Source organism: Sphaerodactylus townsendi, linkage group LG15 (assembly GCF_021028975.2).
Source record: "Sphaerodactylus townsendi isolate TG3544 linkage group LG15, MPM_Stown_v2.3, whole genome shotgun sequence".
NCBI classification, from domain to species: Eukaryota; Metazoa; Chordata; class Lepidosauria; order Squamata; family Sphaerodactylidae; genus Sphaerodactylus; species Sphaerodactylus townsendi.
Genome location: NC_059439.1, coordinates 11,776,732 through 11,797,732, shown reverse-complemented (window position 1 = coordinate 11,797,732; position 21,001 = coordinate 11,776,732). Strand labels below are relative to the sequence as shown.

The 21,001-nt window shown below is 48.0% G+C and overlaps 1 protein-coding gene across 1 annotated transcript; it reads right to left on the bottom strand.

Annotated features, from left to right (window-relative positions):
* Positions 1–2,627: 2,627 nt before the first annotated feature.
* Positions 2,628–20,791, bottom strand: NAGLU (N-acetyl-alpha-glucosaminidase). The gene is made up of 6 exons (XM_048517806.1): positions 20,335–20,791; positions 10,004–10,151; positions 8,708–8,854; positions 7,529–7,614; positions 6,359–6,615; positions 2,628–4,379 (listed from the first exon to the last, which is right to left on the bottom strand). Exons 1-6 carry the CDS (start codon positions 20,742–20,744, stop codon positions 3,163–3,165), a joined length of 2,265 nt encoding a protein of 754 aa, XP_048373763.1. The 5' UTR covers positions 20,745–20,791; the 3' UTR covers positions 2,628–3,162.
* Between the last annotated feature and the right edge of the window lie 210 nt (positions 20,792–21,001).

Genomic DNA, 21,001 nt, shown 5'->3' with positions numbered 1-21,001 from the left:
AATTGTGATGTGCGTGAAAAGGTAGATTTTCCACAAGGTGATACAACGGTAATTACTCAACCAGTCACAACAGTATGTGTAAATGCAGAGGGAGAGAAATTCTCTGTGGATGCTATCAGTACCCTGTGGGTTGGTCTGATATGCAGGAGCTGCAGCAGCATCAGTTCAATGTAATTTGCTCAGATTTCAAAGATGTGTTTTACTTTGACACGGGCGGGAATTTGCCTATTGCAGTAATGCCTTACACATTGAAGCAAAGTGTGGCTAGGGACATATTACAGATGTTGCATCATGGAGTAACCAGGAAGAAAACTTCAAAATGGAGAGATATTACTGTGTTTTGTCCAAAGAAGAAGGTATCTGACTATGGTTGAAAGGAACATGAGTCTTGTAGTTCAATGCTCAGGAGTATTGCATTGCTTATCAGTCTGAAAGTATGTATTAGTCTGAAATTGTGTTTGTTGTTAACATGATTTTCTTCATTCTGTATTGTGATGCTATCATAAGGACTATGTTATGCATGAAAGGAATTTTAGTTAGCTCAACTCTGTATTAGTTAGAAAGTAACACATGAAAGGAACACATGTAATCTTGTCTATATGGATAGGTGTAATGTGTAGTCTTTAGACTGCAGATTCCCCCTCTGAAAAGGGGGCGTGTGATGGAAAATAGTTAGCTGAACTATGTATTAGCTAGCAACACATGACACCATGCCAACAGTATCATTAGGAAGCTGATGAATGTGATCATGGAGTTTACAGACTTCATCTCACCAAGGGGCACTTCAACTGTGCTTACACAACCAGCCAACGCCATCGATGTGGCCGATCCGGTACCTGTCACAAGCAGCAGCATCCCGCTTCACGCTAGGGGGCATAGGAAAAGGGCTCTTGGAGAGAGCAAGCTACTGGGGGGGGGGGGGGATAGCTTGTTTCTTAAACTAGGTAGGTTTTAGGGGGGTTTTAAGGTTTTTGCAGCCGTTTAGTTTTAATGAGGGGTAGTCTCAGTAATTGTTATTAATTTCATTGCATTGTTTCATGTATGGCTTGTGGAGTTAATGTATCACTGTATTGGATACGTGTGGTAGTAACTGTCTCAATATATTGGGGGCGAATTGTTATGCGCTGTTATTCTGATGTTTTGACTATTACTCTGTAGTTATGTCTCTCTGCGTTTTATTGACTTATGATTAATGTTGTGGAGATCATTGATTTAGGGACTGTAAGTAGCAGGTCTCTGTATTAAGTAGAACTGACCATTGTGGGGGTAATTTTTGTAATCTGCTCTTCATCAAATGGGGGGGAGGTCTTAAGGGGGGGTGGAATGTCAGGATTATGCTGACTGTGCTTGATGTTTTCTGTGAGTGAAATGCAAATGTTATTGCTGTTGCAATGTCCCTCTCTTCCTTCCCCTCAACAACCTCCGGGAGCCAGTCTACCTCTTCAAAAGAGGTGCGAAAGGTTCCCAAGTCCTTTGATGTTTTGTAGTATAGTCGCAGTGACCATTTGGTGTGGCGTGCAACGGGGGAGGGGGGCTAGTGAAATAAAGTAGCGAGATCAGAGTGTCCCGCTCAGATCCAACGTTAGTATGTTACTCTTCATATCTAGAATAAACGCTGTAGAACCTTTCCACAGTCTCCGTTATTTCTATGCTCGAGAGTCTGACATTGATGACGTTTCTCTTTGCCCTCCTTTCTCATACTTTCAGGAAATGCACATAGATGAGATCTTGCATCCGGCTGAAACGTGTGAGAAGGGAGTGGATTCCAGCATCACAGCGGCCGCCCATTGGGGGGGCGGGGGCGCAAAACTCAGATTTTTGCACCGGGCTTCATTTTCCCTAGCTATGCCTCTGCCCAGAGGGGAGGACAGAAGGGGCTGCTGGCTGGGAGCCCAGCTGGTGGGGGGGCGGGGAGGGAGTCTGCCGCCCCTGGCTTTAGAGAGCTTGTTTTATAATCACTGAGGCTAGGGGCGGGGCTTTTGGAGGTGTGGCCACACCCCCAGGGGTGGGTAAGGGCGTGGCTCCACCCCTGAACCCCCCCTAAAAATCTATACATGTGTCCCTGCTCCTGGGCGAGCAAATTAACCCCAACGACAATTAAAGCTGCGTGATGCGTGTTAACCTCCCTCACATGTCAAGGCGCAGAGGCAGAAGTGTGTCTAACTGCTTGGTACAAGTCCCTTAAAGCAGAGGTTCTCAACCTGTGGGCTGCGACCCCTTTGGGGGTCGAACGACCCTTTCACAGGAGTCGCCTGAGACTCTCTGCATCAGTGTTCTCCATCAGCAAAACGGATAAAAGTTAGGGTTGGGGGCCACCACAACATGAGGAACTGCCTTAAAGGCTCTCCAAACCCAATCTGTTTGCTTACAGCAGCTGTTTGGCGTCAGCCACTCTGCAAGTTTGTTCTGCCTTTGGGAGCAGCAGTGGCATAGTGGTTAAGAGCAGGTGCACTGTAATCTGGAGAACCGGGTTTGATTCCCCACTCTGCCATTTGAACTGTGGAGGCTTATCTGGGAAATTCAGATTAGCCTGTGAACTCCAACACATGCCAGCTGTGTGACCATGGGCTAGTCACAGTTTTTTGGAGCTCTCTCAGCCCCATTCACCTCACAGGGTGTATGTTGGGGGGTGGGGAAGGGAAAGGAGATTGTAAGCCCCTTTGAGTCTCCTTACAGGAGAGAAGGGGGGGGGATATAAATCCAACTCTTCTTCTTCTTCTTGGGAGATGCCACAGTCTAGATGGTACAGGGAAAACCAAAAGAAGGCAGGCAGCTACTTCAGAAGTCCTCCCATTACTTTCCCATTCTGACTAAGGTGAACCCACTTCCCACTCTGTGAGCTCAATGTGAGCTAGAACCCTAGAAGGAGGAGAACAAAAGTGTCTCTGAGCACATGCCAAGTTCCTGACAAACATCCCCACACACTGTATGAATTGGGAACTAGGAGTAAAGTGGTTCCAGGTCAAAGGGCACAAATTTCCAGGCTCAATTTTTTGCCCCATGGATCTCTCTCTCCTTGCCGGAGTTCCACTTTGGACCACGTATTCAAAACAGTCACCCAAGCTATCCAGTGTCAGGTCTGGCTCAGAGCTTGAGCACAAAATAAGTTTTGGATTTCTGCTCCAAATGGCTGAACCATCTTTCCCTGAACTAAGTCACCCTTCATACAGCACCCAAATGTCCACGTTTCATGGCAGAAGGGTAATACTTGAGAAATATCTCCTCGGCAATCTGCAGGGTGTTGCCAATGGGCTTGGCTGGGTACTGTTTCCCATTGTAGATAAACCCCCTCTCCACCTGGAAAACAGCTTGGTTGAACTGGTTTTGGTGGAAGGGTGTGCCAGTGTTGAGGCACTCCACCAGGGTGGAAACAAAGAGATTCCAGCGCACCCCGTAATAGTCCAGCACCAGCCCTCCCAGTTGTTTATTGGCATAGTCCAAGATGTTGCCGAGAGGTCCCCAGAGCGTCAGCTGGTTGCGGGCGTTGAGGTCATACAGATCGGCCTCTGTGTCGCTGGTGGCCATCAAACGGGCAGACTCCAGCCAGCGGCCCAACAAAAACCGCTCGTCACTGGCTAGGAGGCTGTCCAGTTCTGGAAGGAGGTCATAGACCAGCACGCCACCCGCTGTGAGCAGGCGAGACAGCACGCGGCCCTGGAACGCCTGCTGGATCTCCCGGTAATAGTCACTCACCAGCTGCTGCAGGGCTTGGCGGGCCACATCCACCAAGTCATAGCAGAAGGTCCTGCTGGCACCCAGCTCCCCAGAAGAACTCTGCAACAGTCGCCAGGCTTCGTAGACAGCACTCTGGTTGTACCACAGCTCCGTGTTCATCCGCAAGGACGGCCGGCGCACGAGCGGGCTGTGGTTGTGGTTTACACAAACCCCCGGACAGTTGTAGACGCTCTGAAGCAGCAACTGCCAGGCAGCCGTTGCCTTTGGGTTCCTGGCACCGTAGCGCTGCGTGGCATACCCAGTCACCCACTGCTGCAGATTCACTGGCTCCCTGCGCCAGCCCAGGTCGGTCATGAGCTCGTACATCACGTCGTTCTGCTCAATGCCCTCGGGAGTCAGGCCGACACCCACCATGGTGGAGTTGAGGAACTCCCTGGCAGCAAAAGGGCCTCGGTTGATGCTCTCTGCGCTGCCGAAAAGGCCGTGGTTTCCACCAAAGTTCTGGAGCATGCACCAGATAAAAGGCTGCCCGTAGAAGGATTCAGTCCAGGGATAGACGGGCTTGGATTCAGCAAAAAGATCCAACACCACCATCCGACCGAGAGGCACGCCCTGCAGGAGAGCTCGGACTTGGGCTGGCTGCCAAAAGTCAGGCTGATGTTGGAAAAGCCAGCCCTGCATCAACCACATGGCTCCGGGGTCGGCTGCAGGGAGAGATAACAGAAAAGAGCAAAAAGGCGTTCTTAAGGCTCAAGTTAAGGAATTACTTCCATTGACAAAACCTGTACTGCATTTTAACTCCTGCACCCATTCATGGGAAGATACAATCCACAATTTAAAACAAAAAAACAGTCTCAGCTTGGCTTCCTGATGCAAGGAAGTCTGGGAAATATAGTTTCTTGGTCACTAGTGCTCTGCTATTGACTGTCAGTTCCAGAACTACAATTCCAAGCATTTCCTGCAAGGGAAAGAAGTGAGCAGTACTTGGAGAGGACAGTATGGTAGAGTGCGCAGACCCAAGAAACTCAGTAGGTGGTCTGTATGTCAGCCAGGGGTGTACTGCCCAGGAGCACATATGGGGTCAAATGTCCCTGGGCTGCAGTCATTTAGTCACATGGAGGGTGGAAAAGCCGAAGCAAATGGAGCAGTGGCTACTCTTCCAAGAGAAGCTGTGCTGGATAGAGGTGGGGGGTTCAGGGAAGGAAAGGGGTAGAAGGGAGGATGCTGGGGGGGGGGTCCAAAATTTCACTGGCATGGGGGGGCATACTTTCTACTCCTTGCCCCGGTCACTAGCCAGTTTCACCAGGTAGTTGTAGGCCTAAAACAGGATTTTATTGTATTCTGTAAGTTTGCTTTGAATATGGCCAATAATTAAATAAAATACACTATCATCAGGATTGCAAGAGAGTCCATTGTTCTATTGTTGTACAATAAAAAGTGGTGTGCAAAATTCAGCCACCTGACAATCTCCGCAATAATAAACAGGCAATTTTCCAGCTCAGTACCAGATGAAGTTTCAGAAAAAGTACTGCGATAATATACGCAACTTTCAATGCTCTATAGATAAATACAAGCAGGGGATGTGCGATGCCTTGGGGAATCTTATCCTCTCCCAGTAACTCTCCATGCTGCCTCTAGTTTGCCTCTTTCCCTTGCACTCACAACCTCTGCAGTTTCTTCCCTTTCCTGGCTTTCTTCCTTCAGATCCACTATTCCGTCTTTGGTCCATTTTTCTTTCCTCACACTCACTGCTGCAGGTTCACTCTTCCCACCCTTCTCATCTTTTCTGACTGTCCCTCAGTCTCAAAGTTAAACTGTGGCAGCCATTTTGGATTACCTAGGCCAACAGTCCCCAACTCTTTTGAGCCCATGGCTGTCTTTGGAATTCTGACACAAAATGGTGGCCTCAGGAAGTGGAGCCAGCTAGAAAATGGCTGCTGAGGCTGTCCTTCAGTCACACAATGAAGATCTGTATGCTGTGGTGGAAAGCTGGCTAAAACAAAAATTTTAAAAAATCTGCTCAGGCAATCAAGTTTTGCCTTGTTGGGCAAACACCTCACCTACTTTCTGAAAACACTTGGTGGAAGTCAGGAAAGATATTAGTGGCATCCACAGTTGCTACATTGGGGAACACTGACCTAGACATTCACGTTGCCTTGGCAATTAAAAATGGCTACTGAGATCTTGTGAAATCTCAGCATTTTAAAATCCTTTCTAGTTTCTTCTCTCCCTGCCCCCTTCTATTTTTTTTAAATGTCTATTTCCCTTCTCTGCCTCTGTCTATATTGTGTAGATTTTTTGATCCACGTTCTGGCACCAGATTCAGAATTAGAAAAACAGATAAAACTATGGACTTCTGTTGATCTTAGCAGATGAGGGTTCAGTGCTCCACATTCCTTCTGATTGCCATATAATGTAGAAATAAATATACATCAGTCCGCTTCATTTGCATAATGTATGTAGACTGCAGGATTTACTTTACCATGGTGACGTAGAATAGTAACAAAAACTACACACAGAGACAAACCTCCTAAAGGTATTCACCCACAATCTGAAACCCTCTATGGGGAGTTGATTTGCCTGCATTCATTCTTCCCATCCATATGTCGACCTAGATTTCCCGAGAGGACATAAGGAAGACAGAAAAAAGGAAGAAAGAGGATGGGGAACAGTTACATCGTACCTCCAGCCATAGAGTGGAAAACAGCTGCGCTGACCTTGGATAGGTAGGCAGGTTCCGATGAGAGCGGACGCATCTCGTTGAAAGTGTCAGCACTATAGACATGGTCAGTTCCAAACTCCTTTATCAGCTCTTTTAGAAAGAGAGTCCCAATGACCTGGAACATGGGATCTTCGGGCGACAGGAGGTAGGTGCAAGAGCAGGCACAGTCAAAGTGACTCCAGCTCCCCAGACGTGTCGCATTGATCCGGGGGAAAATCCTGCAGCGTGCAAATGAAATATGAAAAGGAACACTAGAGCCAGTGGCTGTTTCATGTACACTCTGTCCAGGGGACCTGGAATCAAGACTGGAAGAAGAAACTCTGAAAACCTGGAGATGGTAAGAGACAATCCGCCACCTATCGGGGTTATTCAACCCCCTGTTTTCATTTATCTGTCATTCCACTTGAACCAGATCCATTCCTTTGCGCTGCTTTGATTTTAAAAATCCATTCTGTCAAATGAAGAGAGTAGGGGAGGCTGTGGAATAGACTAGAAACAGTAGCCAATATTGCACAAAAGCGGATGGCAGTCAGAATGACGGAATACTTTCAATTTTACTGAAATAGTGATATTTACACAATGTTATGCTTTCAAGAGTAAAAAAGCGCTAGTTTCCCCTTTGAAAAAAAGTTTCCCTTTGAAAACAGCACAACCCTCCGAAAACACGTTCGAAACCAATAACGTACCAGGACTGGCCGGCTTGTGGGTTTCTGATACTGTATTAAGGACTCCCTGTATTATTACTGTAGAATGACTTATGCAGTCTATGTCTATCAACAGACTAGACGTTATGCCTATAGCATGTGATCAGTTTGTAAGACGTTTTATTCTGGCTCACCTTACTACAGCTCTTGTTCCAGGTGGCTTTTGAACCTACAGTCCCAGTGATTCTCAGCCTGGCTGACTCCTCCTTTTTCACCAGCAGAAACGTTGGTTGGGCCCAGCCCCCAAGTTCTACCACTACAGGCTGTAAACCCCAGCCAGATCTCTGGCCAGCTTTTCACAGTTTCCCAGAAGGCTGGGCATTTTCTTTTGGCTGTGGCTCCTCCCTTTTTTGGAGCACAGCAAGGAATCAACAGTCTCAACCATACCCTTTCCACCAGCCACAGTTAAAATACGGGCAAGACTCACCTTAAAACTCCGCGGGGGATATGTCCAGAGAAGGCGGGCAGCACCGTCAACATTCCCAGGGAACGCATTCTCTCGAGGATCCTATACTGGGAAAGCAAAGAGAGAAAGATGGGGTAGTGCAAACTGGCCCACTGGGGGTATCTGCATTGTGCCCTTTCCCCATTAATGGCCCTCCACAAAAAAATCCATGCATTTCCCTACTTAATATTTGTCTGTCTAGAGAATATTTCATCTCATCCTCTCACCAAGGAGAACAAAGTGGTACATGACTCTCCCTTCCTCCTGACAACTGGTAGATTAGACTGAGAGAGTCTTGCCCAAAGAGAGTCAGCATGGTATAATGGTTAAGAGCAGTGAACTCTAGTCTGGAGAACCAGGTATGAGTCTCCACTGCTCCACATGAGTGGCGGACTCTTATCTGATGAGCTTATTCCTGCTGGGTGACCTTGGGCTAGTCATAGTTCTTCGGAACTCTCTCAGCCCCACCTACCTCACAAGGTGTCTGTTGTGGGGAGAGGGAAAGGAGCTTGTAGGCCACCTTGAGTCTCCTTACAGGAGAGAAAGGTAGGATATAAATCCAAACTACTACTCCTCTCTTCTTCTTCTCACAGAGCAACTTTCCATGGAAGAGTGAGGAACTGCACACCCAGGTCTTCCAAATTCTACTCCAGAACTCTAACTCAGGAGTCCCCAACATGGGCACCATGGCATCCACTGATATCTCTTCTGGTGACCACCAAGATTTATTTAGGAAGCAGGCAAGGCTAGGTAGGACTTTTGCCCAGCCAGCCCTCTGATTATTGAGGATCTCATTGGCGCAGATTTTTTAAAATGTTGCTTTACCACCACAGACAAATGCATGGGGGAATGGAGCATACAGAGAGCCCAGCTCTGCTTGTCTGTGTATTCCTGGGACATTAAGATCAGATCCAACCCAATGTCCACTCCCCACGTTGGAACAAAGATAGCTGCCACAACTGTATCTATTTCAGTCATCAGCCAGCGTGGGAGACCAGTTCTTGCCAACACAAAGTCAGCTGAGGCAGCAGTGGCTGTTTAATTGACTATAGACTGAGGTAAGCAGAGGGAGAAACTGGTTATGTGAGGTAGCAGGAGGGAAAGCCGCTCTGAGATGTCACAGCCCTTGTTCAGCACTGGCACTGAACCAGGCCCAGTTACCTGCAAATAGAGCTGCTTCAGGTGCCAGGAGAGAGGCAAAGGCCCTGCCCAGGTGTGCAGGTTCCCCATGCGGTTCCAAGCCAGAAAGGCTGGGCCAGTGAAATATTCATCAATTTCTGACTGGTTCAGCCCCAGGGACAAATATACCTGGAGGGAGACAGAGGGGAAATTATTTATTTCTTTAGATATTTACACCTTGCTTTTCTCCTTCTCCACTCCTCCATTTTAGGCCTACAACATGACAACGTCTGAGCGACCGGCACAAGATTGCCCAAGCAAACTGAGCGGGGTATGTGTGTGTGTGTGCGTGTGCGCGCATGTGTGTGCGCGCGCGTCTCTTTCTCTCTCTCTCTCCCAGATCTTCGGGCCAGGCTCCCCATTGGTGTTTTCAAAGAATTTGGTTTGGGTTCCACGTCTTTCCACCTGTGCATGTGGAGTAGCAAAAAATGTAAAAATAACCCCTCCCAGTTGAATTTTTGTGTGAGGAAACAGCTGGCAGGGGGGAGGCAGGAACCCTCCCCCCCCCCACTGCAGGTGTGTGTGGCTGTGAGTAACCTGAGTTGGGAACATGAACCCAATAGTATTTGAAAACACTGCGATGTTGTGCACTACTGAAGTCCCCTGTCCTCTAAATCTCCAGGGGTTTCCCAATCAGGACCTGGAACTCTACCCCTCCACTCCACACCAGTGGCCAGGGGAACCAAGCAACCCTAGCTGATTTGCTGGCTGTTTTCCTTAAAAGTATTTTGGACCCACAGCCAGTGGCTCCCCAAGTTCTGTCAATGAAACAAAGACTGCAAGGACCAAAGAGAAAGACACTCTGCCACAAGACAGAGAACCCTGGGCTGCTGAGAAAATACGTTCCTTCCCTGCCAAGGAGACTATCCTTCACAAAAGGACTGAGACACTGGCCAGAGTTCAGAGCTGCAGGGGGGCTTTCTCCCTCCCACCTGAGAATGAACACTGCTCCAACGGCACAAGGAGAGGTGACCTTGGTCCCCAGATGGGTGACAGCTCAGTACAACTCTACAAAAAAGAATCAAAACTGGATGCTGATCCCTGTCCAGTACTGGCATTATCCAACTCTCCTGCCCAGCTTTCTAATTTCCCTCCCTTTGTCATTAACATCCTAAACTCAAGGACCCTGCCCACACATTATTCTCACTTCTGCACCCTTAACTCTGTGTACTGAATTTTAATGGCTGTGAGCTGCTTTGGGACAGTTTCCAAATCTGCAAAAAGGGGGGTGGGTTAAGGGAAAAAATGAATAAATAAAACACAAATTGGGTACTCCACCCGCTGCCAGATTGCTTCCTGCCCAGTGAAAGCCAGCGCCATGTTGATGCCGTGGAGGGCCATCCAATCAATTTCTCGTTCCCAGCGTTCCCAGCTCCACCAGACGTAGGAATAGCTCTGAGTGCAGACATTTTGGTAGAAGCGAAACCTAGAAAGAATAACATAATTACCAAAAGCCTTGGATTCGCCTTCTTAGGCAGTTGGTGGCTTGGGTCACTTGCTCGAGCAATCCAAAGTAGTTTGCTACTCCCACTTTTTTTTTTAACGTGTGTTCTCTCTGATTGAGTCATTTCCCAGCCCGTTTTGAAAAAGTGAATTGGGAAACTTTTCCATGTAGCAAGGCACAGAACTCTTTTGGAAGAAGCAGTGGCATAGTGGTTAAGAGCAGGTGTACTCTAATCTGGAGGAACCAGGTTTGATTCCCTCTCTGCTGTCTGAGCTATGGAGGCTTATCTGGGAAATTCAGCTGGGTGACCTTGGGCTAGTCACAGTTCTTCGGAGCGCTCTCAGCCCCACATACCTCACAGGGTGTTTGTTGTGAGGGGGGAAGGGAAAGGAGTTTGTAAGCCCCTTTGAGTCTCCTATAGGAGAGAAAGGGGGGGATATAAATCCCTCCTCCTCCTTCCAGTTTCATGCTTCTGATTTGTAAGTACTTGGTTTTTATCACAAGGAACTCTGGAAGGTTTTTGAAGGCTGCTATACTTTTTTCCACAAAAAGATAAAAGTAAATTTGTAATCCACCATTGTACCTCTCTATTCTTCATTGGTTAAACCTCACCTAAATACTGTGTGCAGTTCTGGACACTGCAGTTCACGAAGGATATTGACAAGCTGGAATGGGTCCAGAGCAGTGGTGGGATCCAAAAATTTTAGTAACAGGTTCCCATGGTGGTGGGATTCAAACTGTGGCGTAGTGCCAATGGTGCTGGGTGGGGCACGACGGGGGCGTGGCTGGGCATTCTGGGGGTGGGGCATTCCTGGGCGGGGCTGTGGCAAGGACGCAGCTGCTGCGCTGGTCCTTGGGCGGGAAACAAATGCACGCAGGCGCAGGCTGCCACGCACGCCGGTGCACCTCCTGCTAGACTGCTTCAAGTTCTGCGCGCTACTGCTGAGAGGAGGGTGTAACTAAGGCAAAAATCACGTGGCAAAATCACCAATTGGTAACCCCCTCTCGGCACACACAAATAATTAGTAACCTACTCTCAGGAACCTGTGAGAACCTGCTGGATCCCACCTCTGGATGTAGGTATAGATTTTTTAGGGGGAGGTTTGGGGGCGGGGCCACCCCACCCCCTGGAGGTATGGCCACGCCTCCCAAAGTGCCGCCCCCCAGCCTCAGTGCTTATAAAAGCAGCTCTCTAAAGACAGGGGCAGCAGACTCCCCTCCCCCTCCCCCCGGCTGCGCTCCCAGCCAGCAGTCCCTTCTGCCCTCCACTCCAGGCAGAGGCATAGCTAGGGAAAATGGAAATGGGCGGCCACTGTGATGCCGGAATCCACTCCCAAACAGCATCATTTTTAATGGTGTTTAAACTAGGGAGCCCAGATTCCCCTTTTAAATCCACCTTAAAGGGAGAATCTGGGGTCCACAGTTAAAACAACATTGAAAGTGATGCTGTTTTGGGGTGGATTATCCCCCACCCGTAACAGCATCACTTTCAATGTTTAAACTGGGGTCTCCCTTTAAATCCATGCTAAAGGGGGTTGGTTTAGAAAGAGAATCTGGGGAAATTTGAGGGGTGCCTGCTGTCAGGGGTGCAATTGTTAAGCTAGTGGCACCAAATTTTCAGGGTATCTTTAGGATGATACCTAAAGATAATACCACCCAGGTTTGGTGAAGTTTGGTTCATGGGGGCCAAAGTTATGGACCCTCAAATGTGTAGCCCTCATCTCCTATTAGCTCCCATTGGAAACAATAGGGGATGAGAGCACCCCCTTTGGGAGTCCATAGCTTTGGACCCTCTGAACCAAACTTCACAAAACCTGGATGGAATCAGTAGGAGACTCTCCTGATGATTCCACCCAGGTTTGGAGAAGTTTGGTTCATGGGAGCCAAAGTTATGGACCCTCAAATGTGTAGCCCTCATCTCCTATTAGCTCCCATTGGAAACAATGGGGGATGAGGGCACCCCCTTGGGGAGTCCATAACTTTGGACCCCCTTGACCAAACCTCACCAAACCTGGGTGATATCATCAGGAGAGTATCCCAACAAATCCCTAAAGTTTTGGTGCTGCTAGCCTAAAACCAGCGCCCCCTTCAGGCCAAAAATAAAAATACTAAAAAATACCAAAAAAACCAAACGGGAGGCGGAGCTTCAGACATGTAAGGGGGGGGGGGTTTGAACCCAAGAACCCACCCTTACCTACATCCTTGTGTAGAGCCTTCTTATTTGGATGTTTTTAAACAGAGGCTGGATGGCCATCTGTTAGCAGTGCTAATTAGGTGTTCCTGCATTGCAGGGGGTTGGACTTGATGGCCCTTGGGATTTCTTCCAACTCTATGATTCTATGATTTCCTGGACCTTCTTTGTAGTAGAATGCTCTGTGAGAGTCCTAGTGCCTGCTAAAAAGTAGGTACTAGGAACCCTGTGGAGCATTTCTACTACAAAGAAGGTCCAGGAAACAGCGGATTAATATACAAATTAGTTTTTATCTTTTTGTGGAAAAGACTATAATCAATCTTCATCAGAAGAAGCTGAGTCCTTTTGCAGAACTGCCATTTCCACAGTTTCTGGGCAGTGGCGTAACTAGGCAAACTGGAGCCCTGGGCAAAACCTGAGTTTGATGCCCTCCCAGGCGCGTGCCCAATGCAACGCGCACCTCCCACTTGTAGCTACGCCCAGTGGCGTATCTAGGCAAACTGGAGTTTGGCACCCCCCATGGGCAGCCACCCTCCCCCACTGTGACCAAGCAATGATTTTTACACCAGGTTGTTTCAAAGTCACCATCACATTATAGAACATGCCCCAACTCACAAATCTGAGCACAACAATAAGCCATGCCACACAGCAGAAATATTTTTTTGAAAACATTTTCAAAATGCTTTCAAAATGTTTTATTACTGCTATGAAAACATTTTATGGTGTTGTATCCAGTACCCCCAATTGGGGGAAACAGCATCACTTTCAATGTTTCAAAGGAGAATCTGGGCTGCCTAGTTTAAACAAGTGATGCTGGAATCCACCCCCCAAACAGCATCATTTTCAATGGTGTTTAAACTAGGGAGCCCAGATTCTCCTTTTAAATCCACCTTAAAGGGAGAATCTGGGGTTCCCAGTTTAAACAACATTGGAAGTGATGCTATTTTGGGGTTGATTCTCCCCCACCCTGAAACAGCATCACTTGCAGTGTTTAAACTGGGGACCTCAGATTCTCCCTTTAAATCCATGTCAAAGGCGGGAGGATTTAAAAGGAAAATCTGGGGAAATTTGGAAGGTGCCTGCTGGCAGGGGTGCAATTGTTAAGCTAGCAGCACCAAACTTTCAGGGTATCTTTAGGAGACTCCCCTAATGATACCACCCAGGTTTGGTGAAGTTTGGTTCAGGGGGTCCAAAGTTATGGACCCTCAAAAGTGTAGCCCCCATCTTCTGTTAGCTCCCATTGGAAACAATGGATGATGGGGCACCCCCTCTGGGAGTCCATAGCTTTGGACCCCCTGGACCAAACTTCACAAAACCTGGGTGGCATCAGTAAAAGATTCTCCTGATGATACCTCCCAGGTTTGGTGAAGTTTGGTTCAGGGGGTCCAAAGTTATCGACCCTCAAATGTGTAGCTTCATCTCCGATTAGCTCCCATTGGAAACAATGGGGGATGGGGCACCCCCTTTGGGAGTCCATAACTTTGGACTCCCTGAACCAAACCTCACCAAACCTGGGTGATAGCATCAGGAGAGTCTCCCAAAACATCCCTGAAATTTTGGTGCTGCTAGCCTAAAACTGCGCCCTCTGCAGGCCAAAAATGGAAAAACACTGAAAATACAAAAAATCCCACAAACAAACCTGTGCCCCCCCACAGGGCTGCGCCCAGGGCAACTGCCCACTTTGCCCAATGGGAGGAACGCCTCTGTTTCTGGGGCTGCGGAAAGCCAGGGGAAAGCCATGCTCCCGGGCAGGTAGCAACGGAGACCAAAAACCCGAAACAGCAACAGACTGCCCAGTGTAGTTTTTAAAATGAAAGGGTGTGGAAATCACAGTCAAAACCTGAATTTCCAGTTATCCAGTGGGGGGGAAGAGTTGACAAAAGTGAATGCTATTATTAATGAATATTATAACCATGCAAAACCAGAAAATATGTATAATTGATGCAGACTGCAACTTTTTTGTTGATTTTTTAAAATGCCCTATAAGTAGCCTTGTTCTTGTTTGCGTTACCCTCAAACTCCTGCCAGACCTAATATTCATTTTTGTGATTAATCCTGTCTAAAGGCAAGGGAACAGTCTAAACCTGCAGAGACAGAGAGGGCTACGCTTAGAATTACTTCACCCTCCTTCTACCCATGCCTGATACACACCAGGCCTTGAAAAGCTGTGGCTGTCCCTGAACGATGCATGGCTGCATCAATGGAACACCACAGTTCACAAGAACTTTGACCAAGGACAACTATTTTCAATAATAAATAACCTTTGGTATGTCTAATTTTTAGGAGATGTTGTTCTATATTCAGGACTGCCTTCCTTGTCAAGAAAATACACTATGAGCCATTATGGTGTAGTAAGAGTGATGGACTCTAATCTGGAAAACAGGGTTTGATTCCCCACTCCTCCACAAGAAGCCTGCTAAGTGACCTTGGGCCTGTCATAGTTCTCTCAGAGCTCTCTCGGACCCATCTACCTCACAAGGTGTCTGTTGTGGGGAGAGGAAGGGAAGGGAGTTTGTAAGCTGCTTTTAGACTCCTTATGGATGTGCAAAGCAGAGTATAAATCCAAACTCTTCTTCTTCTACACCACAGGGTTGTTTTTAGGGTAACATGGAGAAAGAGGAACATGTTGAAAACCACTTCAGGTCCCCACAAGGGAAAAAAACCTGAGTTATAAATGAAGTCCGTAAAACTAACAAAATAAAAATGAAGAGCTTGTGCTGTGCTGCTTCAGATAGGAGGAAAAGCTCCTGGATGATGGTTCATCCAGAATTCTCCAGGTCTCTGTGGGAAAACTGTGTTCCCCAAACCAACACACCACCAGCCTCTCCCATTTTCATGCGGCCCAAAGAGCCAGGTCATACAAGGCCCTCCATGAGCTCTGCCAACGTGGATGCTTCTTACAAGCCAAGGGAACGGCTTCTCTAACAAGCCCCCTGCAGTTGTCCCCCCTTCCAAATGTCACGGCCAATTGAGCTGATCCTGGAAAGAACGAGACTGGCAGATTGACATGACCACCGACACGCAAAGAGCACAACGGCACAGACAGGATGCAGTTGTCCCGGGTGCTCACTGGCATTGCAGGGATGGTTGGACACAGCAGGGGAAGAGAGAAAAGAGGGAAAGAGCCAGCCCCCAGCCTGTGTTACCCAAACCGCTTGGCAGCCTTCCATGACCCCCATTCTCATCAAAGATTCTCGACTGGCGGTCATGCTGCAAATTGTACAAAACTTCCTAAAAATAGAGAGAAGATGCTTGGTATCATGCTCTGTTCTAGTTAACTGTTATCAACTTCCTGTTCGTTTGTTTTTTTCACATACTGCTAAGAATACACTAGGTGCTGCACAAACAATGGATACTATCCCTTTCTGGGCAGCGTTACCATCCACATTTGAGTCTGCTCATGCCAAATCTGCATTCATATTTGATTCGCCTCGAAACTCTCTATGCAGAAGAAGAGTTTGGATTTATACTCCTCCTTTCTCTCCTGTAAGGAGACTCAAAGTGACTTACAAGCTCCTTTCCCTTCCTCTCCCCACAACAGGCACCTTGGACGTCAGAGGAGCTGAGAGAGTTTTGAGAGAACTGTGACTAGCCCAAGGTCACCAAGCAGGAATGTAGGAGCGTGGAAACACATTTGGTTCACCAGATGAGCCTCCACCACTCAGGTGGAGGACTGGCGAATCAAACCCGGTTCTCCAGATTAGAATTCACTTGCTCTTAACCACTACACCACGCTGGCTCCCTGAGAACGTAACAGCTACACAATTGTGTCTTCCTTGGCCCAATAAAAACCAGAAAAGATCTTTCTAGGTTAACGTTAACTTCTAATACAACTGGTTATTAGACCACAAGCAGTCTGCATTTGATTTATGACTATTATACCCACTTTCTAGATGAGGGAAGCAAGGCTGAAAGAGAGACCTTACTTTCCGCAAATACTATGTAGCATGCAGAGATTTTACCTATTATTATGGTATTTTTACAGTGGCATGAACGTCTATAGATCTCTATAAGGACAGAACCAGGCCCCAAGAAGCTTATGATTTTCTTTTAAAAGTATTTTTTTAAGGTAAAGGTCCCCTGTGCAAGCACTGGTTCAATACTGACCCATGGAGTGACATGGGTCTAGGTAAACTGTTTTCTAGGTAAACTGTTTATGGTATTACCTTCCCCAGTCGTCTACACTTTATCCCAACAAGGTGGGTACTCATTTTACTGACCTGGGAAGGATGGCAGGCTGAGTCAATCTTCAGCTGGCTACCTGAAACCGATTTCTGTCGGGATCGAACTCAGGTTGTCAGCAGAGCTTACCATTCTGCACCACAGGGCTCCTTAACAGTTAATTCACTTCATTTTTACTCAGCCTTTTCTCCAAGAAGCCTAGGGACAGTTTTCTCTATTTTATCCTCACAATGACCTTGTGAGGTAGGTTAGGCTGAGAGTGTGTGGCTGGCCCAAGGTTACCCAGCAGACTTCCAGGGCACAGTAGAGATTTCATCCCAACTCTCCCATACTGCAATTTTGCACTTTAACCATTACACCAAGCTCGGTCCCAAATCTAGCTTTAACACCAAGATGATTAAAAGACCTGAAAGCAATATCCGAGGAAGGCCACAACATATATGATATAAGGCTGAAAACTTCCACTATGCATATTCAAGAATATGCTAAAAATATGGTGCTGAGACTCAAACCTACTCGGAAGGGCTTCCTGGGAGCCCAAGTCCTTTCCAGTCACACTTGATTTTTGAACTACCTATGTTGGTCTACAGGGAGAGGGAAAAAATGGTATCTTGCTCTCTACTATTAATTAGTTAGCGAACTAGAGTTGCAAGACAAACTCTTCTTTTGGCAGCTTGTTGTTGTATTTATTAGAACTTACATATGCCGCGTGGCATAGTGGTTAAGTGCTTTCACTGCCACTCACACAATCAGGAGTTCGAGCCCCTTGTGGGTCAGATATCCTGGCAGCTGGCCCATGGCCAACTCATCCATCCATGAGTACCTGGCTCATAGCTAGGGGGTAAAGAATAGACGGGGAAAGAAATGGCAAACTACCCCACAAAAATGGCTTGCCTATAAAATCACTGCTCACAGTGGTACCTTAGGTCGGATACGACTGAAGGGGAAACTTTACCTTTTCTACATATCACAAAACAGTGAGAAAATTTTTGCTTTGATTTAGCTCAAAAGATATGCAGCTGCTTAATGTCATGCAATATATAAACAGTTCAGGTGAACATAAAAGTAAAGTAAAAGGTGATAGAAACCAGAATCAGAAGTCTAAGCGCAGCATTTCAGTGACTGACATGCCAAGACAAAAAAGAACTCTCATCATAAGCAGTGTAAAGAAATAGAACAACAAGAAAAAAGAAAATACTTGTTCCACAAGGTCCAAGAAATCAAAGGGAAATTTAAAGCACATTGAGGCATGCTGAAAGATCAGCATGGAAACATATTAACAGAACAGGGCAAACTACAGAAAAAATAGGGTCAATTCACTGAAGAGATAAAAGGATGATAGATTCCTTCAAAGAACTTGCAATTTTAGGAAGTGACGTAAAAGCTTCTCTCACAAGAATCGGAAGGAACAAATCACCAAGAGTAGACGGGATATCAGCAAAACTATTTCAGGCCACCGAAACAGAGAGCATCAAAATCTTAAGAAGAATATGTCAACAAATATGGAAAACACTTTCCCACACTTACCCTGGCAGAGGGGTGATTTTGCCAGTCTGTGGCCATTGCCCTCACCACCACCACAGCGCTGGAACGTGGTGTGGAACGCCATGCCAATGCCCTGCCACCACCGGCATAGCAGGGGTGGTCTGAGGGTGGGGGCAGGGCACCTCCCAGCCTTTGCCAGGGGTACACTGGTGGTCCGTAGTCCACACTTAAGCCAGTCTTTTGGCTGGCATAAGTGTGGTGCAGCCCCTTGGGGCCAGGGGTGGAGCGAGGGGGAACTGTGCCTGGGGCATGCGTGTACCCTGCACCCCTGCCACTCCCCAGAACGCCATTGCCACACCCTGCAAGGGCGTGTGCCCGGTGTGTCACACTCCTCCCGTCCCCTTGGTGCTACACCACTGCTTGGGGCTTCTTGGCAATAGAAAGGCTTTTCAACCTCCCCACGCCACTGGGCAGTGAAGAAAGCTGATAGAAAGTATTTTTGTTTGAAACATGGCATTTTATGGATGCCGTGGATCACCAATAAGATAAATTTGATCCGTTTTAGATCAAACCAAGCCTGAACTCTACCTACAAGCTAAAATAACTAAACTGAGGCTATCATATGTATTGTCGAAAGGTTTCACAGCTGGAATCACTTGGCTATTGTGGGGTTTCCTGGCGGTGTGGCTGTGGTCTGGTAGTTTTTGCTCCTGACATTTTGCCTGCATTTAGGGCTGGCATCTTCAGAGGCATATCACAGTAAGATGGGCCATGGAGAGAGAGACATCTTACTGTGCCGTGCCTCTGAAGCCGTCAGGCAAAACATTAGGAGCAAAACCTACTAAATCACGGCCACACAGCCCAGAAAACACACAACAGCTAGCTGATTCCAGCCGTGAAAGCCTTTCACAACACACACAACAGCCTCAGTTTGGTTATTTTGGCTTGTAGGGAGAGTTCAGGCTTGCTTTGATCTAGAACTGATCAAATTTATTTTATTGGTGATCCGTCCAATAGCAGTTTGGTCACATGACAAGAAGACCAGACTCACTAGAAACGACAATAACGCTAGGAAAAGTAGAAGGCAGCAGGGAAAGAGGAAGACCCAACATGAGATGGATTGAATGTAATTTGGAAGATCTAAGCAAGGCTGCTGACAATAGGATATTTTGGAATATATTAATTCCCGGGTGATTATGAATCAGAAGTGACTTGAAGGCACACAACACACACAAACACATCCTAGAAGCTTTTTTCCCCACTTAAAGCAGCAATCTATATATATAAAAATCTAACATTGTGTTTGTCCCAGATGGTCTCCCTCAGAAGCTGCTGGACGGATCGCCCCCAAATTTTCACAGGACGTCCCTCCCTGTTGCGGGCAGGTAATCACTGAATCAAACCACTGAATCAAACCACTGAAAGTCCATACCCTAGCCAGGTAAAACGTCTTTTTCCTGGCGCACTAGGCCATGAAGCTAGCTGTGTTTAACTGTCACCCTTAGAATGTTGGTGCAGCCTGTCTGTCTGTGGCCTGAGGGCTTAGAATGTTCGTGCAGATGGGCAGAGATGAGCATTGCAAACAGTAAATAGGTAACACTGTTAGGTAATACGACTGGACGTGAAACACATACACGCTTTGCCATGTGAGACGTCAGGTGGGGTCCCCCCACACACACACGCCGGTAACTTTCACTCTCTGTGCCTCACCCACTGCTACCACACAACACACATCCAGTTTATCCTCACACACCTCACTCTGCCCTCCCTCACATCCAACCACCACTTACCTACTTCCTCACCCATATTCGCCACAGCTCTCTTTTACTAAAAGCAAGCTGGAGTTTGCCTTTTTCTTCTAAGAAAATCTGCGGGGTGGGGGCAAACCAACACTACCGGCTCCGCTTCTTTTGCACACAGCCCTTTAAGAACCCAGGGAGCTGGCCTCGATCTGAACGCCTCACCACCCTGCCTCTGCTGCCTGACTGGGATAGCCTGCTTGCCCCAGTTCTGCCTTACCCAAGCCAGGACTGTGCATGTCAACCAGCCTCATGGACAGCGGGATTCGCACTCTGGACAGTTCCGTTGTGGAATGGGAAGAGTTACCTTATACCATAAAACAATGTGAATTTAAAAGGGAAAGAGGGATTCTATTTGACCACCCCAAAAGGCTATGCTGCGGATCAGTGGACCTGCATGGACATCTACGTGGGTTGCAGACTGTGATGAGAAGGACAATTGCCACAGCAATGCGTGGCTGGGCCTGTTAGTAAGAAATAAATTCCTTCCCATCTGACATCGACTCACCTATTGGGGCTCGTAACGATGATCTCGGAGCGTACCGGAGGCAGCCGATCCGGAAGCCGGAGCTGCGTGCCGGACCAGGAGACGTGGCAGCCACAGAAGTCCTTCAGGTACCGATAGATCCCCGAGGCGGCGGCCACTCCGCTGGAGCCGGCGACCTCCACCACCCCCGGAGTCCCGGAGCTCAACCGGTAAGTGTCGAGCCCGCCGGGCCCAGCCAAAGAGCGGTTCACCGACACCGAGAAGCCGGAGGCAGCTGGCGGGCCCACCAGCCGCTCCAGCAGCTCCCGGACAGCTCCGGCTTGCCTCGCCTCCGCCGCCTCCGGCTGCAAACTGGAGATCGGGTCCCACCGCCCGCCGCGGGAAGCCCCAGTCGCTGCCGCCAGAAGAACCAGCAGCCCCGGCAGCGCCATGGCCAGCCGCCCCCCAAGAAGCTAAAATCAAGCCACCGTTCCAAAGTGCCGTCCTCTCCCCAACGCGCTTTAGCCAATCGGCGGTCGGGCCGTCGCTGGGCGGAGCCTACACGGACCAATCGACGTTTTGGCCACGGCCCTTAGTTTACAGCTGCAGAAGTTCCTCTTTAGCAGAGCGCGGAAATGGCAGGATAGGTTGTTCCGTCTTTACACATAAGGTGTAAAGGGGTGGGGGTGGGGTGTGTGTATATGGAGAG

Coding starts and splice junctions, on each gene's coding strand:
- NAGLU (XM_048517806.1), bottom strand. CDS start 20,744: ATGGCGCTGCCGGGGCTGCTGGTTCTTCTGGCGGCAGCGACTGGGGCT. Junction 7,615..8,707: donor TGAAGCAGCTCTATTTGCAG/GTAACTGGGCCT, acceptor TTGCTTTCCCAG/TATAGGATCCTCGAGAGAAT. Junction 6,616..7,528: donor ATCCCCCGCGGAGTTTTAAG/GTGAGTCTTGCC, acceptor TGCACGCTGCAG/GATTTTCCCCCGGATCAATG.